The sequence below is a fragment of the Rhinatrema bivittatum genome, chromosome 10, assembly GCF_901001135.1.
Source record: "Rhinatrema bivittatum chromosome 10, aRhiBiv1.1, whole genome shotgun sequence".
Lineage (NCBI taxonomy): Eukaryota > Metazoa > Chordata > Amphibia > Gymnophiona > Rhinatrematidae > Rhinatrema > Rhinatrema bivittatum.
Window position 1 is genome coordinate 127,343,488 of NC_042624.1, and position 15,435 is coordinate 127,358,922.

At 45.2% G+C, this 15,435-nt stretch overlaps 1 protein-coding gene across 1 annotated transcript in view; it reads right to left on the bottom strand.

Annotated features, from left to right (window-relative positions):
- MPL (MPL proto-oncogene, thrombopoietin receptor) overlaps nucleotides 1-15,435 on the bottom strand; it is a 59,425-nt gene that overhangs the window by 32,861 nt on the left and 11,129 nt on the right. The window contains exons 3-5 of the mRNA XM_029617666.1: nucleotides 12,123-12,298; nucleotides 6,736-6,890; nucleotides 1,958-2,114 (exon numbers count right to left, since the gene is read on the bottom strand). Coding sequence (XP_029473526.1) covers nucleotides 1,958-2,114; nucleotides 6,736-6,890; nucleotides 12,123-12,298 — 488 coding nt within the window. The remainder of the gene's footprint in view (nucleotides 1-1,957; nucleotides 2,115-6,735; nucleotides 6,891-12,122; nucleotides 12,299-15,435) is intronic.

A 15,435-nucleotide genomic window follows, 5' to 3' on the forward strand; every position in this document is an offset into this window, starting at 1 on the left:
TCCCCAATGGCACAGTGAGGGAGTGGCTCAGAAGTGACATCCCCAATGGCACAGTAAGGGAGTGGCTCAGAAGTGACATCCTCAATGGCACAATGAGGGAGTGGCTCAGAAGTGACATCCCCATCATAGCACGGTGTGGTAGAAGTGACATCCCCAATGGCACAGTGAGGGAGTGGCTCAGAAGTGACATCCCCAATGGCACAATGAGGGAGTGGCTCAGAAGTGACAACCCCAATGGCACAGTGAGGGAGTGGCTCAGAAGTGACAACCCCAATGGCACAGTGAGGGAGTGGCTCAGAAGTGACATCCTCAATGGCACAATGAGGGAGTGGCTCAGAAGTGACATCCCCATCATAGCACGGTGTGGTAGAAGTGACATCCCCAATGGCACAGTGAGGGAGTGGCTCAGAAGTGACATCCCCAATGGCACAATGAGGGAGTGGCTCAGAAGTGACATCCCCATCATAGCACGGTGTGGTAGAAGTGACAACCCCAATGGCACAGTGAGGGAGTGGCTCAGAAGTGACAACCCCAATGGCACAGTGAGGGAGTGGCTCAGAAGTGACATCCCCAATGGCACAGTAAGGGAGTGGCTCAGAAGTGACATCCCCATCAAAGCACGGTGTGGTAGAAGTGACATCCCCAATGGCACAGTGAGGGAGTGGCTCAGAAGTGACATCCTCAATGGCACAATGAGGGAGTGGCTCAGAAGTGACATCCCCATCATAGCACGGTGTGGTAGAAGTGACATCCCCAATGGCACAGTGAGGGAGTGGCTCAGAGGTGACAACCCCAATGGCACAATGAGGGAGTGGCTCAGAAGTGACATCCCCATCATAGCACGGTGTGGTAGAAGTGACATCCCCAATGGCACAGTGAGGGAGTGGCTCAGAAGTGACATCCCCAATGGCACAGCGAGAGAGTGTTTCAGCACTGACAGACCTGGCACAGCACTACAGAAAGTGAGTGCTGATCAATGGCATTCATCTTGATTTTCAATATATATATAAATGATCTGGAAAGGAATATGATGAGTGAGGTTATCAAATTTCCCTATGTGCAAGGTTTTGCACATAGGGAAAAATAACCCTTGCTTTAGTTACACGATGTTAGCTTCCATATTAGGAGCTACCACCCAGGAAAGAGATCTAGGCATCATAGTGGATAATACTTTAAAATCGTCGGCTCAGTGAGCTGCAGCAGTCAAAAAAGCAAACAGAATGTTAGGCATTAATAGGAAGGGAATGGTTTATAAAACGGAAAATGTCATAATGCCTCTATATCGCTCCATGGTGAGACCGCACCTTGAATACTGTGTACAATTCTGGTCGCCGCATCTCAAAAAAGATATAGTTGCGATGGAGAAGGTACAGAGAAGGGCAACCAAAATGATAAAGGGGATGGAACAGCTCCCCTATGAGGAAAGGCTGAAGAGGTTAGGGCTGTTCAGCTTGGAGAAGAGACGGCTGAGGAGGGATATGATAGAGGTGTTTAAAATCATGAGAGGTCTAGAATGAGTAGATGTGACTCGGTTATTTTCACTTTTGGATAATAGAAAGACTAGGGGGCACTCCATGAAGTTAGCAAGTAGCACATTTAAGACTAATCGGAGAAAATTCTTTTTCACTCAATGCACAATTAAGCTCTGGAATTTGTTGCCAGGGGATGTGGTTAGTGCAGTTAGTGTAGTTGGGTTTAAAAAAGGTTTGATAAGTTCTTGGAGGAGAAGTCCTTTAACTGCTATTAATCAAGTTTACTTAGGGAATAGCCACTGCTATTAATTGCATCAGTAGCATGGGATCTTCTTAGTGTTTGGGTAATTGCCAGGTTCTTGTGGCCTGGTTTGGCCTCTGTTGGAAACAGGATGCTGGGCTTGATGGACCCTTGGTCTGACCCAGCATGGAAATTTCATATGTTCTTATGTTCTTAAGTTTCTATGACAGGGACAAGCACTTACCTGAGGAGTGGGATGTCATCGTAGTTATTGTTTGTGACCAGGGTCCCCAGATTCCATTCAGTGACACTTCATTGGGCTTTGTGCGGAGGCGGATTTGGTATACTGACCCTGGCTGAAGGTTGTCAATGTCACAGACCGTTCTACTCCGAACTATGCTCTATAGGAAGAGAAGGCAAAAACAGGCTGAAAACCTTTGGGTGGACTTATCTGACAAGAACCATGGCCTTCTCCTCTGGGCAAGGTTATTAGGTGACATGCAGAGGCCACCCCCTTTAGTCCCCCCCCCCCCCAACACACTTCCTTGCAGGCTTAAAAGGAGAGATATACAGTCCCCCTTTTGATCAGGGTAATTAGGAGAGATCTACAGCTCCCCTCTGGGCAGGGTTATTAGAAGAGATACACAGATCCCCTCCAGGAGCAGTTATCAGGTGAGTTACACAGATCCCCTCTGGGCAGGGCTATCAGAAGAGATACACAGATCCCCTCCAGGAGCAGTTATCAGGTGAGTTACACAGCTCCCTTCCAGGAGCAGTTATCAGATGAGTTACACAGATCCCCTTCAGGAGCAGTTATCAGGTGAGTTACACAGATCCCCTTCAGGAGCAGTTATCAGATGAGTTACACAGATCCCCTTCAGGAGCAGTTATCAGGTGAGTTACACAGCTCCCTTCCAGGAGCAGTTATCAGGTGAGTTACACAGCTCCCTTCCAGGAGCAGTTATCAGATGAGTTACACAGATCCCCTCCAGGAGCAGTTATCAGGTGAGTTACACAGCTCCCCTCCAGGAGCAGTTATCAGATGAGTTACACAGATCCCCTTCAGGAGCAGTTATCAGGTGAGTTACACAGCTCCCTTCCAGGAGCAGTTATCAGGTGAGTTACACAGCTCCCTTCCAGGAGCAGTTATCAGATGAGTTACACAGATCCCTTCCAGGAGCAGTTATCAGATGAGTTACACAGATCCCCTTCAGGAGCAGTTATCAGGTGAGTTACACAGCTCCCTTCCAGGAGCAGTTATCAGGTGAGTTACACAGCTCCCTTCCAGGAGCAGTTATCAGATGAGTTACACAGATCCCCTCCAGGAGCAGTTATCAGGTGAGTTACACAGCTCCCCTCCAGGAGCAGTTATCAGATGAGTTACACAGATCCCCTCCAGGAGCAGTTATCAGATGAGTTACACAGATCCCCTCCAGGAGCAGTTATCAGATGAGTTACACAGATCCCCTCCAGGAGCAGTTATCAGATGAGTTACACAGATCCCCTCCAGGAGCAGTTATCAGATGAGTTACACAGATCCCCTCCAGGAGCAGTTATCAGATGAGTTACACAGATCCCCTCCAGGAGCAGTTCAGGTGAGTTACACAGCTCCCTTCCAGGAGCAGTTATCAGATGAGTTACACAGATCCCCTTCAGGAGCAGTTATCAGATGAGTTACACAGCTCCCCTCCAGGAGCAGTTATCAGATGAGTTACACAGATCCCCTCCAGAAGCAGTTATCAGGTGAGTTACACAGCTCCCCTCTGGGCAGGGTTATTAGAAGAGATACACAGATCCCCTCCAGGAGCAGTTATCAGGTGAGTTACACAGATCCCCTCCAGGAGCAGTTATCAGGTGAGTTACACAGCTCCCCTCTGGGCAGGGTTATTAGAAGAGATACACAGATCCCCTCTAGGAGCAGATATCAGGTGAGTTACACAGCTCCCCTCCAGGAGCAGTTATCAGGTGAGTTACACAGCCCCCCTCCAGGAGCAGTTATCAGGTGAGTTACACAGCTCCCCTCTGGGCAGGGTTATTAGAAGAGATACACAGATCCCCTCCAGGAGCAGTTATCAGGTGAGTTACACAGATCCCCTCCAGGAGCAGTTATCAGGTGAGTTACACAGCTCCCCTCTGGGCAGGGTTATTAGAAGAGATACACAGATCCCCTCCAGGAGCAGATATCAGGTGAGTTACACAGATCCCCTCCAGGAGCAGATATCAGGTGAGTTACACAGCTCCCCTCCAGGAGCAGTTATCAGGTGAGTTACACAGCTCCCCTCCAGGAGCAGTTATCAGAAGAGATACACAGATCCCCTCCAGGAGCAGTTATCAGATGAGATACACAGCTCCCCTCTGGGCAGGGTTATTAGAAGAGATACACAGATCCCCTCCATGAGCAGTTATCAGGTGAGTTACACAGCTCCCCTCTGGGCAGGGCTATCAGAAGAGATACACAGCTCCCCTACAGGAGCAGTTATCAGATGAGTTACACAGCTCTCCTCCAGGAGCAGTTATCAGATGAGTTACACAGCTCTCCTCCAGGAGCAGTTATCAGATGAGTTACACAGATCCCCCTCCAGGAGCAGTTATCAGGTGAGTTACACAGCTCTCCTCCAGGAGCAGTTATCAGGTGAGTTACACAGATCCCCTCCAGGAGCAGTTATCAGATGAGTTACACAGATCCCTCCAGGAGCAGTTATCAGGTGAGTTACACAGCTCCCCTCCAGGAGCAGTTCTCAGGTGAGTTACACAGCTCTCCTCCAGGAGCAGTTATCAGATGAGTTACACATGCGTGAGTAAGTCCTCCAGGAGCAGTTATCAGGTGAGTTACACAGATCCCCTCCAGGAGCAGTTATCAGATGAGTTACACAGATCCCCTCCAGGAGCAGTTATCAGGTGAGTTACACAGCTCCCCTCCAGGAGCAGTTATCAGGTGAGTTACACAGCTCCCCTCCAGGAGCAGATATCAGGTGAGATACACAGCTCCCCTCTGGGCAGGGCTATCAGCAGAGATACACAGATCCCCTCCAGGAGCAGTTATCAGGTGAGTTACACAGATCCCCTCTGGGCAGGGCTATCAGAAGAGATACACAGATCCCCTCCAGGAGCAGATATCAGGTGAGATACACAGCTCCCCTCTGGGCAGGGCTATCAGAAGAGATACACAGATCCCCTTCCAGGAGCAGTTATCAGGTGAGTTACACAGCTCCCATCCAGGAGCAGTTATCAGATGAGTTACACAGATCCCCTTCCAGGAGCAGTTATCAGGTGAGTTACACAGATCCCCTTCCAGGAGCAGTTATCAGGTGAGTTACACAGCTCCCCTCTGGGCAGGGCTATCAGAAGAGATACACAGATCCCCTCCAGGAGTAGATATCAGGTGAGATACACAGCTCCCCTCTGGGCAGGGCTATCAGCAGAGATACACAGATCCCCTTCCAGGAGCAGTTATCAGGTGAGTTACACAGCTCCCCCCTCAAGGAGCAGTTATCAGGTGAGTTACACAGATCCCCTGCAGACAGGGCTATCAGAAGAGATAACTGCTCCTGGAGGGGATCTGTGTTTTCAGAAGAGATGTAAGGCTGTTCTCTGATCGCAGGTATTGGGAGAATTATACAGTTCCTCTTTGGGTGGCTGCACAGCTCCCTTCTGTTATTGGGGTTATCAGGTGAGATTGATTTATTTATTTTAAAATCTTTATTCTGCACTTTCCAAACAAGCCTGTTCTATGTCTGTTACAATTTCAAATTATTACAAAACTACAACACCAAATAAAATCACTTTAAAATGCACATAAACGCTGAATCTTTTACCCATAGGCTTGCAGGGGAATCCTGGCCTTTCATTTTTTCTAAATTTCAGATAACCTGTTACTCTTCACAGCTCTCTTGACAATGAATTCCATAAAACTGGACCAGCATAAGAAGATTACTTATTTCTGGTTTCCTGCAGTCTGGTACAGGAAGTGGATTCTGAGGACTGGAGTGCAAGGGACAGCAGTTGAAATTAAACTTTTAAAGCACTGGGAGTAACTCACTCTTTGCTGTGTTGGAAGCAGTGATTAGGGTTTATACCAGTGGTTCCCAATCCTGTCCTGAGAACCTCCCAGCCAGTCGGGTTTTCAGGATATCCACAATGAATATGCATGAGAGAAAATTTGCATGTTATTAAGGCAGTGCATGCAAATTTTCTCTCATGCATATTCATTGTGGATATTCTGAAAACCCGAGTGGCTGGGGGGTCCCCAGGACAGGGTTGGGAACACTGGTTTATACTCTCGCTATATTTAGCTCCACTTATAACCCTGGCTGCAGAATTCTGAATGTAATCCGCTCTGATGTAAATCGCATAAACAAACATAAGGTGAATACTAAATCCATCAGTCTGCAAAGCCCTTTGCCATCTTTTGGGCAGGCCTCGATATAAAGAGCTACAATAGTCAGGTTTACTCAGAGCTTGCACCACCACCCTTAAATCACTTTCAACAATATACTGAAATTTCCTAATGATCTTACCATCTTTAATTATAAAAAGCTGCCTGCACCACTGTTCTAATTTGCTTTCTAAATGTCAATGCTGAATCAAGATGAGAAAATGAGTCTTTCTGATCTTTAGGGAACCTCCATCAGAGGGAGAAGAAGGAAGAAGCAGTGTGTCATGGGCAGCCCTGTAACAGGAGACCCAGCTGCCGTCCCTCCTCCCCTATCCAGGGCATGCAGAGACCCTTTGGAGATGATTGCAGTTAGAGTGTGAGAGGAAGGATTTTCTCTTCAATGGCTCTGTTTTCATCTCAGATCACCACCTTGCAGGGACACCTATAGATCCCAAGCCTCCTGATTGCACAGTGGTCTGAAATACATCTCCTTAAGAATCATAAGTCTGGAAGAGATTCTCTACAAGCTTTGAGGACCATGGGGGGGGGGGGGAGAAGAGAAACTGAGAAAGGATGGACAGATAACAGGTTGTAAAGACAGACAGGAAGACAAAGTCAGAGCTGAGAAAGCCCCAGTGGCTTTTTACCAATTTCTGTGCATCCTCAGCCCTATCTGGAAAGTACAAAACTTGGTAGTTGAGGAACTCGCTGTGCTCATGAAGTGGGGCCTTCCAGCTGATGCGAATGTGATCTGTTTTCCCCATCCAGATGGCTGTAATGTTCATGGGTGGATTAATGAAACCTGCAAAAGACCAGAGAGCGTGCAGATTGTGAGAGCTCCCAGGAGACCCTAAAATAAAGTCAGCATCCCCCCAATCCAAGAGAGCCTGACACACAGCCAGTGGCTCCCCCTCTCCCACACTAAAAGGGAGCCTGAAACACAACTGGAGGCCAACCAAAACAGACTGGATATATTAATGCTTTCTCCCACCCAAGGGAAACTGACATTCAGCCTGAGGCCTTCCAAGCAACATTTCCCCCCAGCCAAAGAAAACCTGCAACACAACAGGAAGACTTCCAACAGAGCCTAAAATACATCCAGCATCTTCTCCCTACTCAGGAGAGTCTTACACACAGCCTGAGACCCTCCAACAGAGCCAAATTACAACCAACATTACCCCTCAGCCAAAGAAACCTGCAACACAACAGGAAGACTTTCAACAGAGCCTAAAATACATCCAGCATCTTTTCCCTACTCAAGAGAGTCTTACACACAGCCTGAGACCCTCCAACAGAGCTAAATTACAACCAACATTTCCCCACACTGAAGGGAGCTTGGGACAGCATTGGAGGTCCCCAACATAGCCTAAAATACAATCCTGAGGGAGATTTGAGAGCAGAAGAAGATTTTGCTGGTGAGTATTGCTTTGCTGGGTAATTTTGGGACAAAGTTTGGGGGAGGTGAAATTGTGGGTAAATTAGTCTTTAGTTTGTGTGTTTAATCAAAAAGGAAAGGTAGTTAATTCTTAGTGTGTGTGCCTGTCTAAAAGAAAGGAAAGGTAAGAACATAAGAAATTGCCATGCTGGGTCAGACCAAGGGTCCATCAAGCCCAGCATCCTGTTTCCAACAGTGGCCAATCCAGGCCATAAGAACCTGGCAAGTACCCAAACACTAAGAAGATCCCATGCTACTGATGCAATTAATAGCAGTGGCTATCCCCTAAGTAAACTTAATTAATAGCCATTAATGGACTTCTCCTCCAAGAACTTATCCAAACCTTTTTTGAACACAGCTACACTAACAGCACTAACCACATCCTCTGGCAACACATTCCAGAGCTTTATTGTGCGTTGAGTGAAAAATAATTTTCTCCGATTAGTCTTAAATGTGCTACTTGCTAACTTCATGGAATGCCCCCTAGTCCTATTATCCGAAAGTGTAAATAACCGAGTCACATCTAGGTAGTTAATTCTTAGTGTGTGCACCTGATTAAAAGAAAGGAAAGGTAGTTAATTTTTAGTGTGTGTGCCAGTCTAAAAGAAAGGAAAGGTAGTTAATTCTTAGTGTGTGCGCCTGCCTAAAAGAAAGGAAAGGTAGTTAATTCTTAGTGTGTGCGCCTGCCTAAAAGAAAGGAAAGGTAGTTAATTCTTAGTGTGTGCGCCTGCCTAAAAGAAAGGAAAGGTAGTTAATTCTTAGTGTGTGTGCCAGTCTAAAAGAAAGGAAAGGTAGTTAATTCTTAGTGTGTGCGCCAGTCTAAAAGAAAGGAAAGGTAGTTAATTCTTAGTGTGTGCGCCAGTCTAAAAGAAAGGAAAGGTAGTTAATTTTTAGTGTGTGCGCCTGATTAAAAGAAAGGAAAGGTAGTTAATTTTTAGTGTGTGCGCCTGATTAAAAGAAAGGAAAGGTATTTAATTTTTAGTGTGTGCGCCTGATTAAAAGAAAGGAAAGGTATTTAATTTTTAGTGTGTGCGCCTGATTAAAAGAAAGGAAAGGCTATTTAATTTTTAGTGTGTGCGCCTGATTAAAGAAAGGAAAGGTAGTTAATTTTTAGTGTGTGCGCCTGATTAAAGAAAGGAAAGGTAGTTAATTTTTAGTGTGTGCGCCTGATTAAAAGAAAGGAAAGGTAGTTAATTTTTAGTGTGTGCGCCTGATTAAAAGAAAGGAAAGGTAGTTAATTTTTAGTGTGTGCGCCTGATTAAAAGAAAGGAAAGGTATTTAATTTTTAGTGTGTGCGCCTGATTAAAAGAAAGGAAAGGTATTTAATTTTTAGTGTGTGCGCCTGATTAAAAGAAAGGAAAGGCTATTTAATTTTTAGTGTGTGCGCCTGATTAAAGAAAGGAAAGGTAGTTAATTTTTAGTGTGTGCGCCTGATTAAAGAAAGGAAAGGTAGTTAATTTTTAGTGTGTGCGCCTGATTAAAAGAAAGGAAAGGTAGTTAATTTTTAGTGTGTGCGCCTGATTAAAAGAAAGGAAAGGTAGTTAATTTTTAGTGTGTGCGCCTGATTAAAAGAAAGGAAAGGAGACTATTTTTTAGTGTTGTCTGTCTTTCGCTCCCAGCCATTATTCTTTGATTTATACACTCTTATCCCATTTAAGAGTACACGAGAGAGTTTCACACTAAAAACCAGTTTGAGATTTATATAATTCAAGGGAGTGATCCAGCCCTTATCAATAGATTAATTATTGTCTGACCCAGTATGGCTTGTTCTTATGTTCTGATGTCTCCTTGCAGGTCACAAACAAAAATGTTTGCTCACAGCAACCCAGTCCTTAGCGTGAACATTGCCTGTGATTATTGACCTATTGTTACGGCTATGGCTGCAGTGCAACCGCCTCACCACCAGGGGTCCCTCTAGTGCTGGCTCTCCTGACAGGCCCAGTCCATCTCCCCTGTCCACTCTATGTTCTGGGCTGTCCCTTATAACCCTGCCTGACAGTTCCCTCGGTGCTTCGGCATCGAGCTCGCCTGGGCTCCCTGCTCTAGCCTTCCTTCCCTGCTTGCTGTGCATTTGGTCCCAGGACCTTGCCTTGCGCGGCCTTCGGGCCTTATTCATTCCTTGCTTTGCCTTGCCTTGCTCGGCCTTCGGGCCTTCTTCCTTGCTTTTCATACCTGGCCTACGGGCCTTCTGTGTGTGTGTGGCCTACGGGCCTTCTGACCTGCCTTGCCCCGCTTACGGTGTGTGGCCTACGGGCCTTCTCTGTGTGTGTGGCCTACGGGCCTTCTGACCTGTCTTGCCCCGCTTACGGTGTGTGGCCTACGGGCCTTCTGTGTATGTGTGGCCTACGGGCCTTCTGACCTGCCTTGCCCCGCTTACGGTGTGTGGCCTACGGGCCTTCTGTGTATGTGTGGCCTACGGGCTTTCTGACCTGCCTTGCTCTGCTTCCGGTGTGTGGCCTACGGGCCTTCTGTGTATGTGTGGCCCATGGGCCTTCTGACCTGCCTTGCTCTGCTTACGGTGTGTGGCCTACGGGCCCTCTGTGTGTGTGTGGCCTACGGGCCTTCTGACCTGCCTTGTCCTGCTTACTGTGCCCTGACCCAGCCTGAACCTAGACACTGCTATCTGCCGCCTGCCCTGACCCAGCCTGGACCCAGACCCTGCTACTTGCCACCTGCCCTGACCCAGCTTGGACCTAGACACTGCTACTTGCCGCCTGCCCTGACCCAGCCTGGACCCAGACACTGCTACTTGCCGCCTGCCCTGACCCAGCCTGGACCGAGACTCTGTTCTAGCCATCCTTGTCTCTCTCAACCTGGAGCCACCCTTCTGGGTGGTGTTCACGACTCCTGACCGGAGCCCAGTCGTAACACCTATCATTAACATCATCCATTGTACCTGAAGTCTGGAAGGTGGGAAGGAAGGGATCCAGGTATGATCTGGGAAACTATAGACCAGTGAGCCTGACTCAATTCCGAGAAAAATAGTGGAAACTATTCTAAAGATCAAAATCGTAGAGCATATAGAAAGGACATGGTTTAATGGAACACAGTCAACATGGATTTACCCAGGGCAAGTCTTGCCTCACAAATCTGCTTCACTTTTTTGAAGGAGTTAATAAACATGTGGATAAAGGTGAACTGGTAGATGTAGTGTATTTTGATTTTCAGAAGGCGTTTGACAAAGTTCCTCATGAGAGGCTTCTAGGAAAAGTAAAAAGTCATGGGATAGGAGGCGATGTCCTTTCGTGGATTGCAAACTGGCTAAAAGACAGGAAACAGAGAGTAGGATTAAATGGGCAATTTTCTCAGTGGAAGGGAGTGGGCAGTAGAGTGCCTCAGGGATTTGTACTTAGACTGGCGGTTTTTTAATATATTTATAAATGATCTGAAAGGGACCACCGCAACTATATCTTTTTTAAGATGCGGCGACCAGAATTGTACACAGTATTCAAGGTGCGGTCTCACCATGGAGCGATACAGAGGCATTATGACATTTTCCGTTTTATTCACCATTCCCTTTCTAATAATTCCCAACATTCTGTTTGCTTTTTTGACTGCCGCAGCACACTGAACCGACGATTTCAATGTGTTATCCACTATGACACCTAGATCTTTTTCCTGGGTGGTAGCTCCTAATATGTGATTTATTTTATGTTTGGGTTTTTGCCAGGTACTTGTAACCTGGATTGGTCACTGTTGCAAACAGGATACTGGGCTTCATGGACCCTCTGTCTGACCTGGTATTGCATGTTCTTATGACCTAACTAGGTTGAGTGCCTTTTAGTTTGCTGCTTCTTTCCATTGGCATCTTCCAAATGAGGTTCAGGTGGAGATAGATATTAAAGTTTTAGGAAATGTATTAAAACTTTGTTTTTTTATGAAAGCTTTTAATTATTGTATTTTAATGTATTTTGGCATTTGTGCATGGCGTGTCTTCTTAAGGCTATGTTTATTATGTATGTTAAATATGCTCTCTGCATTGAATAATACTATTGGAATTTTGGGAATATCATATGATTTAACAGATAAATAATCGGTGCAAAAATTCATCAGACAGCAGGGAGTGAGGCTTGTGGATAGGCCCAGCCCAAGAAAGGTAGAGATACTTACATGGAAGGGGGTGTAGCTAAGTTATTACTGCAGAAAATGGGGCATTTGAAAAGGAAGTGCCCAGCCTGGATGGCAGCCAGCGAGACAAGAGAAGCAGCTAAGTGTTCAAGCAAACAGAGAAACACTGCATTGCCTTGGAACTGAAAGATGTGGCAGATTGGCTTATTGACTTGGGAATAACAAGCACCATGTCAAGCTATAAAGATTTTTTCCCCAGACATTGATTAGAGTGTGAAGGTTAAAGTATTTCCTTTATCTCAGTAAAGATGTAACCTGGAACACAATCCAGAGAGCGGAGCTGGACTGCTCAGTGCGACACAAGGGTGGGTAGGCGGGAGAGGTTACAGGTGCAACAGCGCTAGACTGGCCCCCGAGAAGCAGGCGAGCCTAAGCAGGCAATAGCAGGGCCATTTAATCCCAAAGCTGCTTTGCTTTCCTAAATTAGTCAGAAAGATAAAGCGCACTGTCAGCCCTAAAAGAGGAACTCACCCAGAGTGTCCACTTGCAGCTCTCGACTGAATTTCTGAACCTTCGTTCCTGTATCCAGCACCTCAATGAAGAGATCAATAAAGAGCCTGACATCCTGGGCTGGGAAGAGGCAGACGTAGCGTGCGCCGTAGCCTCCAACGCTCTGCCGACTCAGGGAGCACTCTTCCGCCTCCTGTCTGTGAAATGGGACATGACGCGAGTCACTCTGCATCTCAGCTTTCTGCAGACAGGTTTTGTGCATGGATGTCAGGCTCCCGGGTGAACTCAGCAGCCTTGCTACCCCCTCCCCACACCCTCTGGCCCTCCTCTCAAACTATTCACAATTGTGCATTTATAATAAGAGATTTTACATGAAAAAGAGCATTGAAAGTATACTCTTGTGAGATGTAATATATATGTTGTACTGCTGTGGTGCCAATCAGAAAATCCTGCAAAAATCAAGGCGTTAGTCTTCCTGTAACACATCTTGACTAGCACAGGGAGGTTTGACTCTGGGCTTAACTGGCTTCTATGTCTCAAGGCTTGGTTGGCAAATGCAGATGAATTTTGGCTTCGTCTTGAAAAAGAAAAAGCCAGGTTGTTTTTCCTGCTTACGTTGTCTGTTGTGTAGGAATAAACGCTTCACTGAGCATACTAAGGGCCTGATTTTCAAAGCATTTACATGCTTAAAATTGGGGTTTTCAACATGTAAATACACTTTACCCATGTAAGTGTGCTTTCTAAAATTGCTACAAAATATTTCATAGACAGGGGGTTTTACATGCATTAAGTGCACTTAATGTTGATAAATGGCTTTTGAAAATTGCTACGACAGTGTGTTACATTTACACATGCAGCTCCTTTGAAAATTCGCCTGTTTGAGTATATAGTGTCTTTCAAATAATGCAGGGGTCCATTTTCAGCTTCTGTGCATCTTGCCTACTTAGCAGGATAAACACATCTAGCAGGGTATCTTAAAGTTAAGGGGATATGTCTAGCTGGCTAACTTTAGGAGAACCCTATGGCCTGACCAGAGTTAGCCACATAAGTTAAGCGGCTAATTCCAAATATCAGAGTTAGACGCTTAACTTATGCAGCTAATTCCACTCCTGCTCCTAAGCCCTCTTGCCTGCCCTCTTGCCTGCCCCCTTCTGATCCAGGTAAATCCTAGCTGGATCATTAGTTACCCAGCTAGAATTTAGCAGATAAGCCATTTGGATGGATAACTATTACATTATCCATCTAAATGGCTTTTTTTTTTAAACTCTTTATTTAAATCATTTTTGGCATAACATAAAATAGAAGGATACATTACTCTCCAAAATATCGGATTTAACAGACCATACAACTGAGTAATACAGTAATGATTATGAAGTAATAAACATTTGTTGCTTACGATATTTCTCATAGGGTCCACAGATTTATTCAAATTTAAAAAATTTTAAATTTTAAATTTTTTTGGTCAAAATACAAACGTACAATATCAACAACATCTGCCAATAGCCCAGGTTTGGATTAGTTTTCTAAAACTTGGCAATTGTGAATTGAGTAGCTCACCATAGCTGCCTGACCAACAGCCTGTGCTTAACTGGAATTGAAAAAAACCAGTCCCTCTGCCCAGTAGTCCCAGGCCAGATCCCTTGAAGAGAGAATATCCCAAAATATCTGCCACAGTTTGAGTGACCTGTGATCAGAAAAACCAGACACTTTGCCAGTACCACCACACGTGTATGAAGGTGCCACACCCCCTCTAACACACATTACTGGAGTCAGGGTAAATTTTCGAATAGAACAGCGGCATCCGGTAGGTTTTGTGTAGTTATCTGAACATTAAGGCCTTCCTCTTTGCACAGATAGAGATATGGAGAGCAGAAGTCCACATAATCTTTCAGCTCTACTAGTTAGAGCCATGTCAAGGTCCATGTTCCAAGACTCAGTGAGACTAAGATGAGTCACTGTGGTTATTTGCTTTCCAAAATACCACAATAAATAAGTGCAAAACCTCTACATCACGCACCAGGGTCATTAAAAAAAGACTCCATACCATTCAGGGCCCGAAGAGGACAGCCTAATTTATCCACCCCATTAAAGCCTGAAGCAACTGCAGGTACTGAGCTCACGATCCTAAGTTGATGTCAAAATCTTCAACCAAAGTTGGGAATGATGCCATTCCCTCATCCTCCCCTCTCAAGTGTATCAATGAGACCAAAACACGTTCCCCTCCATGCTTTGTATGCTAATGCCAGAAGTCTAAGAAGTAAGATGGGAGAATTAGAATGTATAGCAGTGAATGATGACATAGACTTAATTGGCATCTCAGAGACATGGTGGAAGGAGGATAACCAATGGGACAGTGCTATACCAGAGTAAAATTATATTGCAATGACAGAGAGGAGCATCTTGGTGGTGGGGTGGCGCTTTATGTCTGGGATGGCATAGGGTCCAACAGGATAAAGATCCTGCATGAGACTAAATGCACAATCAAATCTTTATGGGTAGAAATCCTTTGTGTGTTGGGGAAGAGTATAATGATAGGAGTATACTACCGTCCACCTGGCCAAGATGGTGAGACAGACAGTGAAATGCTAAGAGAAATTAGTGGTAGGGCAGTAATAATGGGAGATTTTAATTACCTCAGTATTAACTGAGTAAATGTATCATCGGGACATGCTAGAGAGATGGAATAAATGACAGTTTTATGGAGCAATTGGTTCAGGAACTGATGAGAGAGGGAGCAATTTTAGATCCAGTTCTCAGTGGAGCATAGGATTTGGTGAGAGAGGTAACGGTGGTGGGGCCACTTGGCAATAGTGATCATAATATGATCAAATTTGAATTAATGACTGGAAGGGGGACAGTAAGCAAATCCACGGCTCTAGTGCTAAACTTTCAAAAGGGAAACTTTGATAAATTGAGAAAAATAGTTAGAAAAAAACAAAACTGAAAAAGCTGGAGCTACAAAGATAAAACGTGTGTAACAGACATGGACTTTGTTAAAAAATACCATCCGAGAAGCACAGTCCAGATGTATTCCACACATTAAGAAAGGTGGAAGGAAAGTCAAACAATTACCGGCATGGTTAAAAGGTGAGGTGAAAGAGGCTAATTTAGCCAAAAAATCTTCATTCAAAATAATTGAAGAAGGATCCAACAGAAGAAAATAGGATAAAGCATAAGTGTTGGCAAATTAAATGTAAGAATTGATAAGACAGGCTAAGAGAGAAAAGGAAACGAAGTTGGCCATAGAAGCAAAAACTCACAATAAAAACTTTAAAAAATATATTCAAAGCAGAAAGTCTGCGAGGGAGTTGGTTGGTCCGTTAGATGATTGAGG